The following is a 21,695-nucleotide window of genomic DNA, read 5'->3' as shown; positions in this document are numbered from 1 at the left end:
TTGTTTTTCCTCTCAACCCCATGCTCCTCCCTTCTCTGCATAACCTTTGATGCCCTGGCTAATCAAGAAGCTGTCAACCTCTACATCTGCTTGTGGCTATGAATTCCACAGATTTATCACTCTCTGACCAGAGGAATTCCTCTTCATCTCTGTCCTAAAGGGGTGTCCTTCTATTCTGAAACTGTGCCCTCTGGTCCTAGATTCCTCCACTATAGGAAACATCCTCTCCATATCCATTCTATCTAGGCCTTTCAATAGTTGGCAGGTTTCAATGGGATCCCCCTTGCATTATTCTAAAATCCAGCAAGCACAGGCCCAGAGCCACCAAGCACTCCTCATACATTAACCCTTTTATTCTTGGAATCATCCTTGTGAACATCCTCTGGACTCTCTCCAATGCCAGCACATCCTTTCTTAGATATGGGCCAAAACTGCTCACTATAAATACTAGGACTGGAGTTTCTTCTCAGGCACAACTGAAATAAGGGATTTCTTTTTTCAAAAAGGTGTCCTTGGAAAGAGAGAGAGTTGTATTTCTATTGTTCCTTACATGACAATGTTTTAAAGAGCACTTTGCAGTCAGGTAAGTAGTTTGAAGTGTATTCACTATTGTCATATGGGAAATATGGTTAACTGGCACAAGACAGGCCCTTTGGCCTACTGACCCTTTTACCAACAGTTATTAATCCTATATTAATCCCACTTTATTCTCCCCATGTTCAGCTACCTTTGCTTCCTACCACACACTTGGAGACAATTTCGTTCGTTCATTATGTGCTATGTTGTATGACATGGGTGATCATGGTCTTTCCATACCCATGATTGTCCTTGGCAAAATTGCCTCCAGAAGTGGTTTGCCATTGCCTTCTTCTGGGCAGTGACTTTACAAGACGGGTGACCCCAGCCATTATCAATACGTTTCAGAGATTGTCTGCCTGGCATCAGTGGTCACGTAACCAAAACTTGAAACATGCACCAGCTGCTCACACGACCATCCACCACCTGCTCTCATGGCTTCATGTGACTCTGATCAGTGGGCTAAGCAGCAGGTACTACACCTTGCTCAAGGGTGACCTGCAGGCTAGTGGAGGGAAGGAGTGCCTCACACCTCCTTTGGTAGAGACGTATCTCCACTTCATCACCCAAAGGGACAACTTACAGAGGCCAATTAGCCTACCAGCCGGCACGTCTTTGGAATTATGGCAGGAAAGTGGAGTACCCGGATAAAATATGGATGGCGTGTTAGCTTAGCAGTTAGCATGATGCTATTACAGAGCCAGTGGCCTGAGCTAAATTCCAGCACTATCTGTAAGGAACTTGTGCATTCTCCCTGTGACCATGTGGGTTTCCTCCCGGTGCTCCAATTTCCTCCAAAGACATAGGGTTTAGTTGGTTAATTGGTCACATGGGTGTAAGTGGGTGGTGCATCTTCCATATTCCAGCATTTGGTAAATATATTCAGTACACACACACACACACACACACACACACACACACACACACATGAACATTGTCTTGTCATTCTGCTGTCATTGCTCTGAGTATGTATGACCATATTCTATAGGTGAGTATTCCTGCACATCCCAGAGATGTATGGTTAGGGTTAGTGAGCTGTGGGCATGCTATGATGGCACTGGAAGCATGGCGACACTTGTGGACTGCCCAGGTCAATCCTCACTGATTTGATTTGACACGAACAACGCCTTTCACTGTAGGCTTTGCTGATCTTTAACCTTTAGGAAGTTATTAGCGTTGGATATTGAGACTAGACGTGTGGTCCCACTTTTGGGCTGCCCCTGCACATCCTCCAACTGCACTGGTTGTTGACGCAAACGATGCATCTCGCTGTATGTTGCGATGTTTTGATGTACATGTGACAAATGAAGCTAACCTTTATCTTCCTATTCTTTGATATCAATCAAAAGAGAGAAGAACGACAATGCAGGGGAGTACACCTGCCATCCTTACCCAGTCAGCTCTTTATGTGAACACAAAATAATCTGGGGATGCTGGGGTCAAAGCAACACTCACAACACGCTGGAGGAACTCAGCAGGTCGGGCAGCATCCATGGAAAAGATCTGTCGATGTTTCGGGCCAGAACCCTTCATCAGGACTGAAGAGGGAAGGGGCAGAGGCCCTATGAAGAAGGTGGGGGGAGGGTGGGAAGGAGAAAGCTGGTAGGTTCCAGGTGAAAAACCAGTAAGGGGAAAGATAAAGGGGTGGGGGAGGGGAAGCAAGGAGGTGATAGGCAGGAAAGGTGAAGAAAGAATAGGGGAAAATACAATGGGTAGTAGAAGGAGGTGGAACCATGAGGGAGGTGATAGACAGCTGGGGGAGGGGGTAGAGTGACATTGGAATAGGGGAAGGGAGGGGGAGGGAATTATCTTGCTTCAGTTGGAATAACTGGGGGAGAGGATGAGGAGGAGGGAAGGTTGATGCTTTGCTGCTGCTTGTGCGTGGGAGGGGTGTGGTGGGGGGGGGTGGGGCTTTAGGGTTCTAACATTTTTCTGTCATTCATTCTTTGGGGTTTTTCTTCTGTTTCGAGGATGTCTGCAAGAAGTATGAATTTCAGGGCGTATACTGTATACATTCTCTGATATTAAATGGAACCATTGAAGGATTGATTAGGCCAGGTTTAAATTGGAGAATTGCTGGACAGCACAGCTCAAAGGGCCAGAAGGGCCTATTCCATGCTGCATCTCGACAAAAAAAATTAAAAAGATAAACACTGAGTGAATTATTAGGGTCCAGTACTAAAAGTGAAAACACCCCCAGTATTTTCACATCATAGAACATTGACATCTGTTCTGTTTCCTTCTGTGATGTGTTAACTTTTATAGTGGGTTATCTATAGTACAGGGAGCCAGTTTAATTGTGAGGGATTGCATTCAATTGCAAATCTGTCATTAACATCATGTACATACTCCAGGACACAGCCACAGTTTGTCAGTCTGGATAAAAGTATTGTTTCATAGTACTGTGGCCATGGTGCAATTACAATTTATCACAAAATAAGGAACTGAATTAACATCCACTTCTCTAAATTACAAAATAAATTAAATATTTAGCAAAATACTTAAATAAAATCTCTACTGAACTAAACACAGAAGGACTGAGGACAGGTCAAAGGTTGCCGTCAGGTCTGACATCTCAAAGACATTCCGCTGTCAACAAAGTGCAAATCAGCAGGACAACTTGTCTGCCTGCCTGTGTGAGTGCGTTTCCCACACCCCCTCGAGAACTTCAACATCATCTGAGATAAAGCAGGCCCCTTCAGTCGATCCCTCCACCCACTGATGCACAGTGGCTGCGGTGTGCACTGCCAGCCGAGGCTTCTGCAGCGGCAGCTCTCAAATCCATGAGCTCTCCCACCAAGGATGGGGACGCACAGCCTGCAGGTTCCTCTCCATATCAAACTTCATCTGCTTTGGGAATATATCACAGATTCAAATTCCTTGGTGTCCACATTTCCGAGGATCTCACCTGGTCCCTGAACTCCCCCATCCTGATCAAAAAGGCGCAACAGCGCCTTTATTTCCTGCAGAGCATCAAGAAAGCTCACCTCTGTCCCAGGATACTGACGGACTTTTACACCATTGAGAGCATACTCACCAACTGCATCTCAGTGTGGTATGGCAATTGTCCCGTATCGGACTGCAAAGCACGCCAGCGTGTGGTGAGAACTGCCCAGCGAATTATCGGCACCTAATTGCCCACCATTGAGAACATCTACCATAAACGCTGCCTGGGCAGGGCAGAAAGCATTATCAAGGATGCATCTCACCCTAACCATGGACTTTTTACTCTCCTCCCATCTGGTAGGCACTACAGGAGCCTCTGCTCCCTCACCAGCAGGCACAGGAAGATCTTCTTCCTTGAGGCTGTGACCCTGCTGAATCTCACATCACGGAGTAGAGGAAAAACTTTTTCACCCAGAGAGTGGTGGATATATGGAATGCTCTGCTCCAGAAGGCTGTGGAGGCCAAGTCTCTGGATGCTTTCAAGAAAGAGATGGATAAAGCTCTTAAAGATAGCGGAATTAAAGGTTATGGGGATAAGGCAGGAACTGAATACTGATAGTGGATGATCAGCCATGATCACAGTGAATGGTGGTGCTGGCTCGAAGGGCCAAATGGCCTACTCCTGCACCTATTGTCTATTGTCTATTATCACAGCGCTAAGCAGTATTGCACCCATATTGTACTGTCTCAGTACTTTTATATTTGTGTGCTGTAGCACTTACTTTTTATTCAGTTATTTTGTGAATAACACTATTCTTTGCATTGCTGGTCAGATGCTAATTGCATCTCATTGGCTTTGTATCTGTACTTGGCACAATGACGATAAAGTTGAATCTAATCTAATTCAGCATTGTCATCAGGCCCACATCATGGAGCTCCCTGTTCAAGACCATTGTCACAGAGTACCAGAGTGCAGAAACAGACAGCTCACACAGCTAGGGCCTGGTTTTCTGCCTAGACCACCTCCCTGCACTCAGATCATGGTCCTCCGCACCTCTCTCATTCATGTGCCTATCATGAGTTGAGGGTGAAAGGTGGGAATTTTAAGGGGAACTAGGGAAGATTCAGGGGAGTAGACTTAGAACGGAGACGAGGAGGAACTGCTTTTCCCAGAGAGTGGTGAATCTGTGGAATTCTCTGCCCAATGAAGCAGTGGAGGCTAGCTCAGTAAAATTTTTTCATAGTAGGGGAATTAAGGGTTATGGAGAAAAGGCAGGTAGGTGGAGATGAGTCCATGGCCAGATCAGCAGAGCAGGCTTGATGGGCCAAATGGCCTACTCCTGCTCCTATTTCTGATGTTCTTATGAGGGGACAGTCGTGACAGTGTAGAATGAGCTGCCAGTGCAAATGGTGCATGTGTATTTAAGAGAAGCTTGGATGGTACATGGATGGGAGGGGTATGGAGAGCTATGATTCTGGAGCAGGTCGGTGGGAGTAGACAGGTTAAATGGGTCACCATGGACTAGATGGGCCAAAGGGCCTGCTTCTGTGCTGTACTTTTCTATGACTCTATCCAAACTTGTCTTAAATGTTACAACTGAACCTGCGTCTACGACTAACACTGGCAGCTTGTTCCACTTGTACTACCCTCTGAGAGAAGCAGTTTCCCCTTAGATTCCCTTTAAACCATACAAGCAATATTACTGGAAGGACTGCAAGAGCTTTGAAAAACTGTTCATTCCCACTGTTCGAGGGTTGGGCTAGCCCCTGCATGGACGATCGGCTCATTACAATGGGCAGCATGGTAGCAATATAGGTTCGCGCAATCACTTTACCGCGCCAGCTGCTGTCTGTGAGAAGTTTGTACATTCTTTCCGCGACTGCCTGTGTTTCCCACTAGCATACTACATTTATTTTTTTAATTTATTTAGAAATACAGGAAGGCAACAGGTCCCTCCAATCCAACGAGCTCACACTGCCCAATTCAGAATCAGAATCAGGCTTATTATCACCGGCATGTGACGTGAAATTTGTTAACTTAGCAGCAGCAGTTCAATGCAATGCATAATCTAGCAGAGAGAGAGAAAAAAAGTTATAATAAATAAAATAAAACATAATAATAATAAATAAACAAGTAAATCAATTATGTAAATGGAGTAGATTTTTAAAAGTGCAAAAACAGAAATACTGCATATTTTAAAAAAAGTGAGGTAGTGTTCTATGCTTTAATGTCCATTTAGGAATCGGATGGCAGAAGGGCAGAGGGGAAGAGGGGAATTACACCCATGTAACCAATTAACCTACTAACTCATACATGTTTGGGCTGTGGGAAGAAACTGGAGCACCCGGAGGAAATCTACGTGGTCTCTGGGAGAACGTATAAACTCCTCATAGACAGTGGTGGAAACCGAGCCCAGTTCGCTGGCACTGTAATAGTGTTACGCTTACCGCTACACTGCAGTGCCGCCCCCACGTTGGCACTTGAAGCTGTGGCGACCCTTGCGGGCTGGCTCCAGCACGATCCTCAATTAATTCCGTTTGATGCAAGCGACGTATTGCACTGTGTTTTGTACAAGTGACAAATAAAGCTATTCTCTAATGAATAAGCAAAAAGAGCACTCAGTGCCATTTTGGAAGAAGTGAAATTCCAACCAAAAAGAGCCAAGCTATCAGTAAGTAAGGGGGAAGGAGGGAGGATGTTGTACAGGGAATGTCCGGTGCTTTCCTGCAGCAGGCAGTTTTCAGCTTGGATCTGCATCTTCTCTCCTTGCTTAATGCTAGTTCCACACCATTGTGCACACGGCACAGGGTGAAGTTGATAACGGGAACGTCACTGTATCTACTTTCATTGAAGCCGTGAGAGAAGAGATTGAAGCTCCCGTAATTAACCTAACTTGTCCTCAGAATGTGAATGATGGTACCATGTGTGACTGATTGCCATTCACAGAACAGAATTAGCTTCCACAGTGAAATAAAGACCATAATTCACAGTAAATTACACCAGCAGGCTCAGCAGAACAGATTGGTGCAAAAGCTGTTCATATTGTGTCACCTCAATCCCAACGTTATCCAAGCACTGTAGTGTCTCCAGAGCAGTTTTAATTGAGTTGTTAAATCGAGGATTTAACTGCCTCTTCACGTGGAGGCAAAAGAGCCCCCGAAGCAATTAAGAACAAGCTCAGTCCTCTCTGGAGCTGAGGTCAATGTCTAGATTTGAACCAATATCACAAAGAAATTTCCTACGGTGACTACCTTGTTGCACTTGGCTACTTTCATTCTTTTCTAACCAATCAGAACCAGAGGAACACCGGCGGAGGGGGGGGGGGTGGGGGAGTGGGTCCTCATCCCTCTCACAGTGACGTACTGTGAGGATCTATTCTTAACACTCATCCATGGTACCCATTCAGAATCGCTGATGTATGTCCTGAAATTTGTTGTCTTGCGGCAAATTAAAAAATAGAGCAAAAAGAGAGCCAAATAGTGTTCGTGGGTTCTTGGAAATCAGATGGAGAAGAGTAAGAAGATGTTCCTAAATGCACTGATATCCATGTGAGTGGAACTGTTCAGATATTTACTTTGCAGAGTCTTAGACACCCTAGCTATATATATATATGCACCTATGACTTTTGCACAGTACAGTACAGCAGATAGCAAGGGACTTAGATTTACTGCTAAGAAAAGTCATAATGCCCTACAAGACATCTTTAAATGTGAAATACCCTTAGAGAGTAAGACCATATATTTTGCGTACATACCTCAAGAATGGTTGAAAAGAGATAAATATTTAATGAATATACTGCTGGTGGCTGGTGAAAAGACCCTTTCCAGGAAATGGTTGTCACAGGAGAGCCTAACTTTAAATGTATGGATGGAAATTACAAAGGACATTGACAAAATGGAGAAGATAACAGCATCTGTTAATCATAATTTGGAACAATTTGATTCATACTGGGAAAAATGGTTTAACTACTTAACACCTCATAGGCCTGATTTTATTCTCACAAGTCAATGAATATGTTGTAAAAAAATCAGTCCCTACTCTGTACATAGTTTTCTCTTTTCGATTGTTCTTTCTTTCCTCTCCTTTCTATAAGTGTACACCTCAGATAAATATTATGTGGAGATTTGTGACAAATACAATTATATGATTGTATTTATCTGATTATATATTTATGATTATATATATATGTATATGTACAGTATCTGAAATACATCTTATGGAACTGTTTGTTTGATGATGAACAAATAAAAATAAATTACAAAAAAAAAGAAGAATCATGGACATAGAACCTGGCCCTTCAGCCCATCAAGTGTGTGCCAGCCATCAAATCACTATTATTGAAATACTCTTACAGCTGAGGGAGTGAGAGTTTGGAGTTCAGTTCCGATGTTCTCTGTAAGAAAGTTCTTCCTGTACGAGTGTGGATTCCCTTCAGGCACTCTGGCTTCATCCCACAATCCAAAGATGTACCGTTTAGTAGATTAATCTTATAGAAACTTACAGAACTCTGATAGAATCTTATAGGAGATCTTATAGAAACATATAAAATTATGAAAGGGATAGATAAGATAGAGGCAGAAAAGTTGCTTTCACTGGTAGATGAGATTGGAACTAGGGGATATAGCCTCAAGATTCGGGGGAGTAGATTTAGGACGAAATGAGGAGAAATTGCTTTACCCAGAGAGTGGTGAACCAGTGAAATTCTCTGCCTAATGAAGCAGTGGAGGCTACCCTAGCAAATACATTTAAGACAAGGTTGGATAGATTTTTGCATAGTTGGAGAATTAAGGGTTATAGAGAAAAGGCAGGTGGGTGGAGATGAGTCCATGGCCAGATCAGCCATGATCTTATTGAATGGTGGAGCAGGCTTGACAGGCCAGATGGCCGACTCCTGCTCCTATTTCATATGTTCTTAATCGGTCATGGTAAATTCTCCTGTGATTAGGCTAGGGTTAAATAGATGGGTTGCTGGGCGGTGCTGGTCACTGGGCCAGAAGGACCTGTCTAGCGATTAATGCATTCCATTAACCCTACCCTAACTCATTTTATTTGTGGATGTGTAGAGGATATTTCCAATAGTTGGGGAGCCTAGGACCAGAAGACACGGCTTCAGAATACAAGGATGTCCCCTTAGAACAGAGATGAGGAGGAATTCCTTTCGCTAGAGGGTGGTGACTCTGTGAAATCCATTGCCAAGGGCAGCCATGGAGGTCAAGTCATTGAGTATATTTAAGGCTGAGGTTGAAAAGTTCTTGATTAGTCATGGAGTCAAAGGTTATGGGGAGAAGGCTGGTGAATGGGGTTGAGAGGGAAAATAAATTAGCTATGATTGAATTGAATTTACTTTATTTCTTACATCCTTCACGTACATGAGGAGTAAAAGTTTTAACGTTACATGTTCATCTGAATGTGCAATGTGCAAATTATAGTAATTTGTAATAAATAGTATGTACAGTAAGATACACAACAGAATAGTCAATATAGCTTAGAAATACAATTGTGTCCGTGTGAATTAATTGTCTGATGGCCTGGTGGGAGGAGCTGTCCCAGAGCCTGTTGGTCCTGGCTTTTATGCTGCGGTACCATTTCCCGGATGGTAGCAGCTGGAACAGTTTGTGGTTGGGGTGACTAGGGTCTCCAATGATCCTTCAGGCCCTGTAAATGTCCTGAATAGTGGGAAGTTCACATCCACAGATGCGCTAGGCTGTCCGCACCACTCTGTGCAGAGTCCTGCGATTGAGGGAGGTACAGTTCCCATACCAGGCAGTGAATCAGCCAGTCAGGATGCTGTCAATTGTGCCCCTGTAGGAAGTCCATAGGATTTGAGAACTCATGCCAAAGTTCTTCGGCCGTCTGAGGTGAAAGAGACGCTGTTGTGTTTTTTTCTCCACATATTCGGTATGTACAGATCAAGTGAGTTCCTTGGCGAAATGTATACTGAGGAACTTGAAGATGTTCACCCTCTCAACCCCAGACCCATTGATGTCAATAGGGGAGAGCCTGTCTCCGTTCCACCTGTAGTCCACAAACAGCTGCTTTGTTTTTGTGACATTGAGGGAGAGGTTGTTTTCTTGACACCACTGTGTCAGGGTGACAACTTCATCTCTGTATTATTATTTGAGATGAGGCCAATTAATGTAGTATCATCTGCAAATTTAATTAGCAGATTGGAGCTATGAGTGGCTGCACAGTCATGAGTGTACAGGGAGTAAAGGAGGGGGCTTAGGACACAGTCCTGGGGGTCTCCTGTGTTGAGGGTCAGAGGGGCAGAGGTGAGGGAGCTCACTCTTACCACCTGCCAGCAGGAAGTCCAGGATCCAGCTACACAAGGCAGGGTGAAGGCCATGGTCTCTGAGCTTCTTGTCAAGCCTGGAGGGAATAATGGTGTTGAATGCTGAACTGTCGTCCAAGAACAGCATTCTCACATAAGCTCACATATAGTCCTCTCCAGGTGTGTAAGGACGGTATGTACAGCTGTGGCAATTGCATCATCTGTCGAACAGTTATGTGGGTAGACAAGTTGTAGGGAGTATGGTGTGCGTGGCAGCAAGCTGCAGATATAGTCTTTGACCAGCCTCTCAAAGCACTTGCTTATTATTGAGGTCAATCAGATATGTTACCATGGTCTTTTTAGGTACAGGGGCAATAGTGGATGTTTTGAAGCAGGAGGGCACGCTACACTGGGAGAGGGACAGAATAAAAATGTCTGCAAACACACCAGCCAGTTGTGCCGCGCACACTTTGAGTACCCACCCTGGGATGGAATCTAGTCCCACAACCTTGCGGCTGTCCACTCATTGGAAACACCTGTGTACTTCAGCCTCAGAGAAAACCAAGGTGCAGGTCGCATTGGCAGCTCTCCTCGAGGGCTCAGAGTTGGTGGCATCGAACTGGGCATAAAAAAGATTTACCTCATCTGGGAGAGAGGCAGCAATGTTGGCAGCACCACTGTGTTTAGCTTTGAAGTCCACAATGGTGTGCAGGCCTTGCCATAAGCTGCGTCTGTTGTTGGTGGAGAGTTGTGTCTGGGTCTTGTCCCTGTATTGTTATTTCGCTGGCTTGATGACTTTGTGTAGACCGTAGCTGCATTTCTTGAGTTCCTCGTGGTTACTTTGCTTTATTGTTGTCAAACAATTGATATTAGAGTATACAATCATTGCAGCGATATTTGATTCTGCGTTTCGCGCTCCCTGGAGTACAAATCAATAGTAAATAGTAAAAATTTAAATTATAAATAGAAAATAGAAAAGGGAAAATAAGGTAGTGCAAAAAAACTGAGAAGCAGCAAAGAAAGCTCTGTCCACGTGGTGGATGCAGTGTGCATGGAACTGTTGATCCAGGGTTTCTGGTATGGATAGACCCTGACTGATTTTCAGGGGACATATCCTCGGTGCACTTCTGGATGAAGCTTGTGACCCCTTTTGTGAACTCGGAGACATCCTCATCACGAAAGATGTTCCAGTTGATGTCATCAACGCAGTCCTGTAGCATGAAGACCAATTGGTCAGACCAACAGTGGACAGCTTTAACTATGGTCACCTCCTGTTTCAGCTTCTGCCTGTACACAGACTTTAGCCAGCGACACTCAATTAAAGTCTTCGGCGACGATGAAGGCAGCCTCTGGGTGTATGATCTCCAGGGTGCTGATGGTCTCGTACAGTTCCTTGAGAGCCAGGTCAGTATCAGCCCGCAGCGGAATATACACAGCTGTGATAATAACAGCTGTGAACTCTCTAGGCAGCCAGGAAGGTCTACACAGCAGCACAAGGTACTCCAGATCTGGCGAACAAAAGGACTTGAGGGCATGCACATTCCGGGGGTTGCACCAAGTATTATTGACTATGAAGCATACCCCAGCTCCTTTACTTTTCCCAGAGAGGTTTTTAGACCTGTCCGACTGGAACAGGAAGAACCCAGAGGCCTGGGTAGCATGATCCCGTATCTCCTCCATCAACAAGGTCTCCACAAAACACAAAACATTATACCCCTTTGTTTCCTACTGGTAGGAGATTCTGGCTCTTAGTTTGCACAGCTTGTTGTCTGGGGACAGAACATTAGCCAGGAGCATGCTAGGGAGCAGCGGCCGATTAGCACACTGTCTCATCCTCACCAGGACGCTGGCCCTTCTCCTGCACTTCTCCCTTCTCTTTCTTCTCCACGTTCGAGGCAGCGACAATGTAGTAAGTGAGCCTCCCATGGATCGTATGAGCAGGGGTTCCCAGAAAAGGCGGCACGTTGTGGGTAAACGCCGTCTTCCCGATGATCAGAAGAGTCATTCGGTCATATCTGATGTGAGTCAGCTTCTTGAACAAGAAATGCGAAGGAAATTGTGGAAGTTAACAGTACACTGTAAAGTTGGGTACATTGTGTTGGGCACGTGGCCAAGTGGTTAAGGTGTTCGTCTAGTGATCTGAAGGTCGCTGGTTCGAGCCTCGGCTGTGGCAGTGTGTTTGTGTCCTTGAGCAAGGCACTTAACCACACATTGCTCTGTGCGAGGAGTGGTGCCCCACACAGACTTCCAATCTGCACCTTGTAATGCATGAAAATGCCCAATGCAGGCCTCTCATGGTCTGAGTCGACGTTCTCCTCCCACGTAAAGTTGGTACAGAGCTCGCAACATGGCTGCTGTGTGCGGTGCCATCTTGGATATAAATGAATCTGGACAGTGCTTACATTGCAGTCGACAAATCTAAAACTATTTATTGGTAGGTTGCTGTTAGTGGGAGCTTGCTGTGCAGAAGTTGGCTACATTATAAAAACGACCATATTTAAGAACTTCCCAGTTTAAAAGTGCTTCCTATGTGGTGAGAAATGGGTCTTACATGCAACATTTCTTGTGATATTACAATCAGCTGCTTTAAAATGTTTAAAACACGGACATTTAAACTCAAAGCCTGATTCAGCATGGTATACGTACTTGGATCAGGTCCGGTTGGAGTAAAGTGAGAGAGAGGCGGAACATAAACTCTCACGATCAGAAAAATAAACTGATTCAGGTTGCTTCATTCGTATCTGAATGTGGACAAGAAACGGCAGGAGAGGAGAGGTCTTGAGGTGAAACAGATAACAAAATGAGTCAGGAGGGAGGAAAGTTCTTGAGTACTCTGCCAGGAAGAAACAACTCATTCCATTTATCTTCAGGCCTGAGTCAAAGACTCAGAAAACAATAAACATAATTGTGGTAATCTCCTAGTTCACATCTTCCTGCGAGTTCATGTAGATATATCATAAATAGAAGGAGGCGGAAGCAATCATCTCCTCATGCCTGCGGCAGGACTCAAAGTTCAAAGTAAATTTATAATCAAAGTATGTATGCATATATCATCATACACTACCCTGAGATTCAATTTTTGCAGGCATTTACAAGAAAATTAAAGAAATAAGATATAATTTATGATGAACTGTAGATAAATAGACAAAGACAGACAAACAACCAAAGTACAAAAGGAAACAAACTGCAAATAAAAATAATATTGAGAACATGCACAACATGCTGGGGGAACTCAGCAGGTCGGGCAGCATGGAAACGAACAGTCACCGTTTCGGGCCGAGACCCTTGCATTGTGATTTTTATGACCAAAAGTGTTTCACAGAAGGCAAATAGGGACTCAGTTCTTGGGATTTGAAGGTGACCCTTCTTCACCCAATAAATGGGATTGTATTGTCAGAGAATGCAGTGGAAACAGAGTTGCCAAATGCAGTTAAGAGGAGTCTGTACAAATCCTTTAATAAAAGATAAAGTTTAGCTGCACTTGTCACATTTACATCAAAACATCATAGCATACAGTGAAATATTTATTTTGCGTCAACGACTAACACAATCTGAGGATTGTGCTGGGAGGCAGCCTGGGTGAGTCACCATGCTTCCTGCACCAACACAGCATGTCCACAGTCACTAACTCTAACCATACATCTTTGGAATGTGGGAGGAAACCAGAGCACCCGGAGGTCACAGTGAGAACGTGCAACCTCTATATAGGGGCAAGAATCGAACCCCAATTTTACAGCTGGAGATGTAATAGTATTTTGCCCCTGTACCTGGATTACACTGCCAGGGAGAGCATTTAGAGAAAGTGTATTTAAGAGGAGTCTATCTATACACTCCCTTTAAGGAGTCTATCTATTAAGGTCTGTCACAAACCTTGTGGCCAATCAGGCCGATGCTTATGCCAGTTTCTGTGGCGTGAAGCGACTGAGAGTACGAGACTCCTCCCCCGCACCCCCCTGGATAGGACGCCAGTCTATCATGAGGTTAACCCTCAGCGATTTTTGCCAGTACCCATTCTCATCTGGGTAGACTGGAGCACTATGTGGTTACGTGCCTTGCTCAAGGACACACACGTTGCCTTGGCCGAGGTGAGAACCCACGACCTTCAGATCGCTAGTCCAACGCCCTAACCACTTGGCCATGCGCCACACCAGTCTATCTATACAAGACCTTTAATTATCTACGTATGAAAGGCTATGGGCCAGGTGCTGGAAGGTTGGATTAATATAGATGAGTGCTTAGTGGCCAGCATGGATGAGATGGGCCAGATGGCCTGGTTCCATGTTGTAGGCCTCCGCAAGTTTATGACGCCATGAGTTCAACCTCTCACCCTAAAGGCGCCGGCAGTACAACCCTCCTTCCAGCGCATGATGAGTCAGCCGAGATTCACGTGCTTAGATTTCAATGCAATGCCTTCTTGACTCTGAGGAGAGGGAGAGCTAACACCTGAGCACAGGATTCAGCAAATCTGAGATTGCTGATCATCTTTCCTCATTTTCTCCAGAAGGAGGACATTCCTCCCAGGGACAGTTCCATCATGAGCTCTAGACTCCCCAGCATCAGGGACATCTTCAAAAAGCAATGTCTCAAAAAGGCAGCATCCATCCTTAAGGACCCCATCACGCAGGACATGCCCTCTTCTCATTACTACAATCATACACTCAACATTTTATATATGTATATATGTACACACACTCAGTGGCCACTTTATTAGGTACATCTGCTTGGTAATGCAGATATCTAAACAGCCAATCATGTGGCTGCAACTCAAAGTATAAGAGCATGCAGACATGGTCAGGAGGTTCAGTTGTTGTCCAGACCAAACATCAGAATGGGGGAAGAAATATGATCTAAGTGACTTTCACCATGGAATGATTGTTGGTGCCAGATGGGGTGATCTGAGTAACTTAAACTGCTGATCTCCTGGGAATTGTCATGCACACCAGACCCTAGAGTTTACAGAGAATAGTGCAAAATAACAACAAAAAATCCAGTGAGTGGTAGTTCTGTTGGTGAAAATGCCTTGTTAATGAGAGAGGTCAGAAGAGAATGGCCAGTCTGGTTCAAGCTGACGGGAAGGTGACAGTAACTTAAATAACCACACATTACAACAGTGGTGTGCAGAAGAGCGTCCCTGAATGCACAACATGTTGAACCTTGAAAGGGATGGGCTACAGCAACAGAAGAACATGAACGTACACCCAGTAGGCATCTCATTCGGTACAGGAGGAGACGGTATATATACTGTATATTTTTAATGATCATTTATATTATGTACTACACTGCACTGCCTCCACAAAACAACGAAATTCACGCATATCAGTGACAATAAACCTGATTCTGATTCATCCCGCCAAGCCCTCACCGGCTCTCAGTGTGCTTCCCTTCACTCATTTCCTTTTAACTTCCACGTCCCCTTCTGCTCTTCGCCCCGATTCTCCAGCCACTCAGCAAAACTAGGGGCAATTTACAGCTGCTAATAACCTTACTGGGACGTCCCCGGGATGTGGGACGAGAGGCACGGTAGCGTAGTGATCAGCACAACACTTTACAGTACAGGTGATCCGAGGTCAATTCCCGCCACTGCCTGTAAGGAGTTTGTACGTTCTCCCCGTTTCCTCTGGGTGCTCGGGTTTCCTCCCACAGTCCAAAGACGTACCGGTTGGTAGGTTAATTGGTCATTGTAAATTGTCACATGATTAGGCTAGGGTTAAATCGGGGGATTGCTGGGTGGTGCAGCCCAAAGGGCTAGAAGGGCCTAATCCGTGCTGTACCTCAATAAAAAAGAAAGTGGAGTATCTGAGGGAAAAGCTGTGGGAGATCCTGCAAACTCCACATGGACAGTGGCGGAGTTCGGCGTCAAGCTGTGAGGCGGAGGCTTTACCTGCTGCTCCATTTTTCTGCAGTCCTCAATATAAATGAGCACATCTCCAGACTGGAGTCTGTTCGCACGTCAGGCTGCTCGTGACTTGGGCATTTATTTAGAGGAGAACCACTGCATCAAATTCTGCGTAGGCAATATCATCACCACCAATAATGTATGGGTTGTCCCAAACCAGAAGCCTCGGATGAACGAGATGCAGAACCTGCTCGAAGATTGTGACACTGCTTACAGATTTGGTAATGCCAAAGCACACAGCGAGGCAGATCGAATCTTGAGAGAGGCACCAATACCACCAAGTATAGACATAAAATACGGATTGACACGTACTTCCATAATGCCACTGATCCTCGACGTGTTTGGGAAGGGATCCGATCCATCTCAGATTACAAAGAAAAGATTTCCTGCTCTGCTCATGGTGACTCCATGGTGTTGACATGCTTCAAAGCAGCAACTGTCATACCAGTCCCCAAGATGTCAGCAGCAACATATTCTAACGACTACAGACAGGTGGCAATCACTCCCATAGTTGCCAAGTGCTTGGAAAGATTGGTCATGTCGCACATCAAGGTCGTAATCCCAACCACCTTGGACCAGTACCAGTTTGCCTACCAAGCGAATAGATCAAATGAAGACGCCATTTCTATTGTCCTTCACACTGCCTTGGAACACCAAGTTCAGAAAGACACCTACGTCAGGATGGTTTTCATTAGTTGCAACTCGGCCTTTATCAAAACATACCGCACAAACTGACTGTTAAGCTCCACAGTTGAGGTCTTGGCACATCAACCTGCAATGAGATCTTGAACTTCCTCTCTAATTGTTCCCAGGTGGTGAAACAAGGCAAATGAGAGAAAGCAGAAAGCATTCTTCTGGGGTACATCACAACCTGGTATGGAGGTTGTCCTGTCCAAGACCGGAAGAAGCTGCAGAAGATTGTGAACACAGCCCAGCACATCACACAAACCAATCTTCCGTCCTTGGACTCACTTTACACCGCACGCTGTCGGAGTAGTGCTGCCAGGATAATCAAGGACACGACCCACCCAGCCAGCACACTTTTCGTCCCTCTTCCCTCCAGGAGAAGGCTCAGGAGCTTGAAGACTCGTATGGCCAGATCTGGGAACAGCTTCTTTCCAACTGTGATAAGACTGCTGAACGGATCCTGACCCGGATCTGGGCCGTACCCTCCAAATATCTGGACCTGCCTCCCGGTTTTTTTGCACTACCTTACTTTCCCTTTTCTATTTTTTATTTATGATTTATAATTTAATTAAAATTTTTAATATTTACTATCGATTTGTACTCCAGGGAGCACGAAGAGCAGAATCAAATATCGCTGTGATGATTGTATGCTCTAGTATCAATTGTTTGGCAACAATAAAGTATAAAGTAAAGTAAGTACGGATCAACCCGGCCCAGCCTTGAATACCGGTGCTCCACAGGGGCGTGTACTGAATCCGCTTCTAAACTCTCCCTTCACCTATGCCCGTACTCCTGCTCAAGCTACAAACTCAGATATCCAACTTGTAGAAGGCACGACTGTGATTGGCCTAATCACAAGCAATAACAAATAGCGAGGAGGAACCACAACTGATCACTCAACATCAAGAAGACAAAATAAATGATAAATAACTTTAGAAAGACAAGAGGTCCCAAACAATCCCACTATTCATTAGTGGTGAGATAGTGGAAAAGGTTCATGTTTTTGGGGATGAACATCACCAAGGAGCTCCCTTGGTCTATCAACACAACCTTGATAGTAGGGAAAGCACAACAGTGACTATACTACCTGGGGAGCTTAAGGAGAGCTAATCTGCCCCAAAAATTGCTGGCCAACTTTTATCGATGTGTGATAGAGAGCATACTGACATACAGAATGACAGCGTGGTACTCTAGCTGCAGTAAAACAGATCACACAGCACTCTAATGAGTGATTAGTGTGGCTCAGCACATCACTGGGACTCAACTACCAGACCTATGGTGCACTCATAACATCATTAGAGACCCATCCCTTCCTGAACACTCTCTGTTCAGTCTCCTGCCATCTGGTAGGAGATACAGAAACATTTCAGCCACACAGTAAGACCGAAAACAGCTTCTTCCCGAGGGCTGTTGGCCAGCTGCGTAATACTACACCCCAGCTTGCCAAGAGCGTTTGAGCGTTAAGGACTATCGAAGTCACTGTTGCATGTAAGTATAGTAATTTTTTTTTAAATTAAGCCGTACCGCATGTATTGTGAATATCTGTTTTGCACAGACTGGAGAACCATTGCAATCTTGCTGCCTTGAGCAACGACAATAAAGTTCTATTGTGTTCGACTCTACAAGGGGCACTGTCACATGAAAGCATCATCTATCGCCAATGAGCTCCACCATCCGGGCTGTGCCCTCTTCTTGCTGCTGTCATCAGGAAGGAGGTACAGCAGCCTTTGGTCCCACACCACCAGGTTCAGGAACAGTTATTACTCTTTAACAGATATCACTCATGTTCTCAGTATTACTTATTTATTTACTTACTTATTCATTCACTTACTTATCTATTTACTTATTTATTATTTTTAATTGCACAATTTGTCCTTTGCACATTGGCTGTTTGTCTTTGTGTGTAGTTTTTCACTGACTCTATCGCATTTCTTTGTTCTACTGCAAATGCCTGCAAGAAAAGGAATCACAAGGCCGTATAGGATGAGACATTCTGTACGCACTTTGAAAATAAATTTACATTGGACTTTTGACCTCCGCCTTGCTTCTTGACAGTGCACAGAGAAAGGGTCAGTAAGAGAATCCTTTTGTCCACTTTACTGATTATTGATTAAGAAACAGAGCCATCATCTCTGCCTCATCTTTCCATAACTGCAGAGAAAAAGAGACTGTAAATCTCAAGGAAATTTGGTACTAAACATACAGATCCCGTACAGAATGATGGGCTACTTGGCTGATATAACAAAAGGCCTGGTTTTAGCATGGACAATAACTTGCATTCACCTTGATTCAAACCCTCCAGCCGAGGGGCCATTACTCAGCAATCATAACCGTTAGAGTAATCACAAATATGGCATCCATCGATTTTAAAAAGGCACTTCAAAAATGTTCTAGCTTGATAAAGCGGGAGAAATTGGAGAGGAAGCTAACCTTATAATGTCGATATGTCCATTCTTAGCGGCCAGGTGAAGTGGGCTGGTACCATTGGGGTCCGTGATATCTCCAGGTTTCGCTTCAAGCAGAGCGGCACACATGTTGCTGCTGAGAAGTAGCTGTACGACCTAAGTGGGACACCCAAAGTACTCAGTTAGTTCTGAAGCTGAAAGAGTGATTAAACGCAGTGATCAAAAGCAGACAGAATTTACATTTCTACTGTGTATTTAATATCACCAACTCACCAAGGGGGCACCTCCCAAAACTGTGACATCTACCAGCTAGAAAGGCAAAGGTAACAAAGGTTACCCTCCAAGCCACAATGCCACACAGAAAATGCTGGAGGAATCCAGCAGCTCAGGCAGCATCTGTGGAGGGGAAATGAGCAGTCAATGCTTTGGCTGAGACCTTTCCTCAGGACTGGAAAGGAAGGGGGATGAAGCCAGAGTAAGGTGGTGAAGGAATGGGGAGAAAGTACAATCTGGCAGGTGATAGGTGAGACCAGATGCGAGGGAAGGTGGGCGGGCGGGAGAGGGGAGGGGGTTTAAGGTGGGACGTGATAGGTGGAAAAGGTAAAGGGCTGAAGAAGAAGGAATCTGATAGGAGAGGAGAGTGGACCAAGGGAGAAAGGGAAGAAAGAGGGCCACCAGAAGGAGATGATAGGCAGGTGAGGGGTAGGAGGGGGAGCCAGAAGGCAGAATAGAAAAAAAGAAGGAAGATGGAGGGGGGAAAATTACTGGAAGTTAGAGAAATTCCTTCAGGTTGGGGGCTACACAGACAGAATATGAGGTGTTGCTCCTCTAACATGAGAGTTGCCTCATCAAGGCAGTACTGGAAGCCATGGACCAACATATTGAATTTGAATTGCATTGACTTTATTTCTTACATCCTTCACATACATGAGGGGTAAAAATCTTTACGTTACATCTTCGTCTGAATGTGCAATGTGCAATCCTAGTAATTTACATTTCTACTAGACAACCCGGTGACCCGATGGGACACCCTTTGAGAGAAAGGTAGTGCAGTCAGATGTGAATGTGCTTTGGAAATTAAAGAAGAAAAACTCTGTTTGTTAAAGAAGAAAGATGTGTAGCAAGACAAATATAGCTCCTCCTTGTTTAACGAGGGACACTTTTGATGACAACATTTCTGGTTGATCTGCCACCCTTCAAGAATACTCTAACGTTTTCATTTCTTTTCTCCTGGCTTAAAGCCACATACAGCTGACCATGCTGGAATACCGGTTTCTCCAGATAAATCAACACATTCTCCATGGTTTGGCCTTGTGCCTTATGTATAGTCATAACAAAGCGTGACTGTATCGGGAACTGGCTCCGCTGAAGAGGGACATCTTCCCCTTCAGATAAATTGAGAGTAATTCTTGGGATCATGACAATGTCATTTTTGAACGCACCAATGTTTATCTTTGCTACGATGAGATTGTCGTGCAGTTCTTCCACCACCATTCGCAATCCTTTGCAAAGCCTTGGTGGATCCAAGTTCCTCATTGAAATGATGGGAGATCCCCTCTTCAATTCCAGTTTATGTGCTGGCAATCCAGAGAGAAGAGGCATTTGTATTGTCTGATGTTCTCCTTGAACTCATTTGCAATAGGTTCATCACTGCTGTACAAATTGAGGAGTTCATTAGGCAGAGGCTGCAAATTGCCTATCCTGACCTTTCCTTTCAAACAGCAGAAATCTGCGGTTTCTCCAGTGAATAGGAAGGCACGACAGTGAGGGCATACTCTGGTCATCATACCAACATCAGCAGAAATGTTACACCGTGCGAGTCGTGCATTTTGCCTTGCTCTTTCTCTGTCGAGATATTGTCCTTGAAAGCGGCCATTGTCATCTTCAGCAACTCTCGCAATAATTACTCATTGCCACATATTCTCAAGTTGATCTTTCCTTTTCTCCTCTGTCTCTTCCTCTCTCCTCCTCCTCTGCCTGTTTTAGTATATAGATAATAAATAGAACCGTCAATGTAACATAGGAATATACTCAAATCAGCGTGAGTTAATCAGTCTGATGGCCTGGTGGAAGAAGCTGTCCTGGAGCCTCTTGGTCCTGGCTTTTATCCTGCGGTACCGTTTCCCAGATGGTAGCAGCTGGAATAGATTGTGGTTGGGGTGATTCGGATCCCCAATGATCCTTTGGGCCCTGTCTTTGTTGGAAAGGAAATGGGGAATGGAATTAAAACGGTTGGCCATACACCATCATGAATCGGAAATATATCACCATTTCTTTACTGTCACTGCGTTAATATCGTGAACCTGGTCCCTGATAGCATTGTAGCACATTAGCAACTCAAGGTTTGCAGTGGTTCAAGACATCAGCTCAACACCACCTTCTCAGACTCGTACGGCCAGATTTGGGAACAGCTTCTTTCCAACTGTGATAAGACTGCTGAACGGATCCTGACCCGGATCTGGGCCATACCCTCCAAATATCCAGACCTGCCTCTGGGTTTTTTTGCACTACCTTACTTCCCATTTTTCTATGTTCTATTTATGATTTATAATTGAAATTTATAATGTTTACTATCGATTTGTAATCCAGGGAGCGGGAAGCGCAGAATCAAATATCGTTGTGATGATTGTATGTTCTAGTATCAATTGTTTGGCGACAATAAAGTTTAAAGTAAAGTAAGATTAATTTTTAATATCAAAATCATCTTTATTTATTCATAAAAAAATATTTGCAAGAATAAACCGTGCAAAGCCTTTTCATTCTTACATTCATAGTCAGTGCATTAAGTAGTATTTTGTTACATCTCTTAAACCCAATAGGATTGTTGCCACTAATGTAGTCCCATGGTGTGGTACTCTATCACAATAATTGAAGGGCTGCCACACTCAATCTGGCCCCTCCCTGTGGTCCTTGCCCACCAATCCCACACCAGTTACCAGTTAGAGATGCAAAATTGTATGCTGGCTCAGACTG

The 21,695-nt window shown here is 44.6% G+C and overlaps 1 protein-coding gene across 4 annotated transcripts in view; it reads right to left on the bottom strand.

Moving 5' to 3' along the window:
- caskin1 (CASK interacting protein 1) overlaps positions 1 to 21,695 on the bottom strand; it is a 732,522-nt gene that overhangs the window by 144,802 nt on the left and 566,025 nt on the right. For all 4 annotated transcript variants that reach the window (XM_072269050.1, XM_072269053.1, XM_072269054.1 and 1 more), the window contains exon 6: positions 18,748 to 18,878. In XM_072269050.1, coding sequence (XP_072125151.1) covers positions 18,748 to 18,878 — 131 coding nt within the window. The remainder of the gene's footprint in view (positions 1 to 18,747; positions 18,879 to 21,695) is intronic.

Source organism: Mobula birostris, chromosome 9, assembly GCF_030028105.1.
Source record: "Mobula birostris isolate sMobBir1 chromosome 9, sMobBir1.hap1, whole genome shotgun sequence".
Lineage (NCBI taxonomy): Eukaryota > Metazoa > Chordata > Chondrichthyes > Myliobatiformes > Myliobatidae > Mobula > Mobula birostris.
This window is presented reverse-complemented; position numbering and strand designations above follow the sequence as displayed.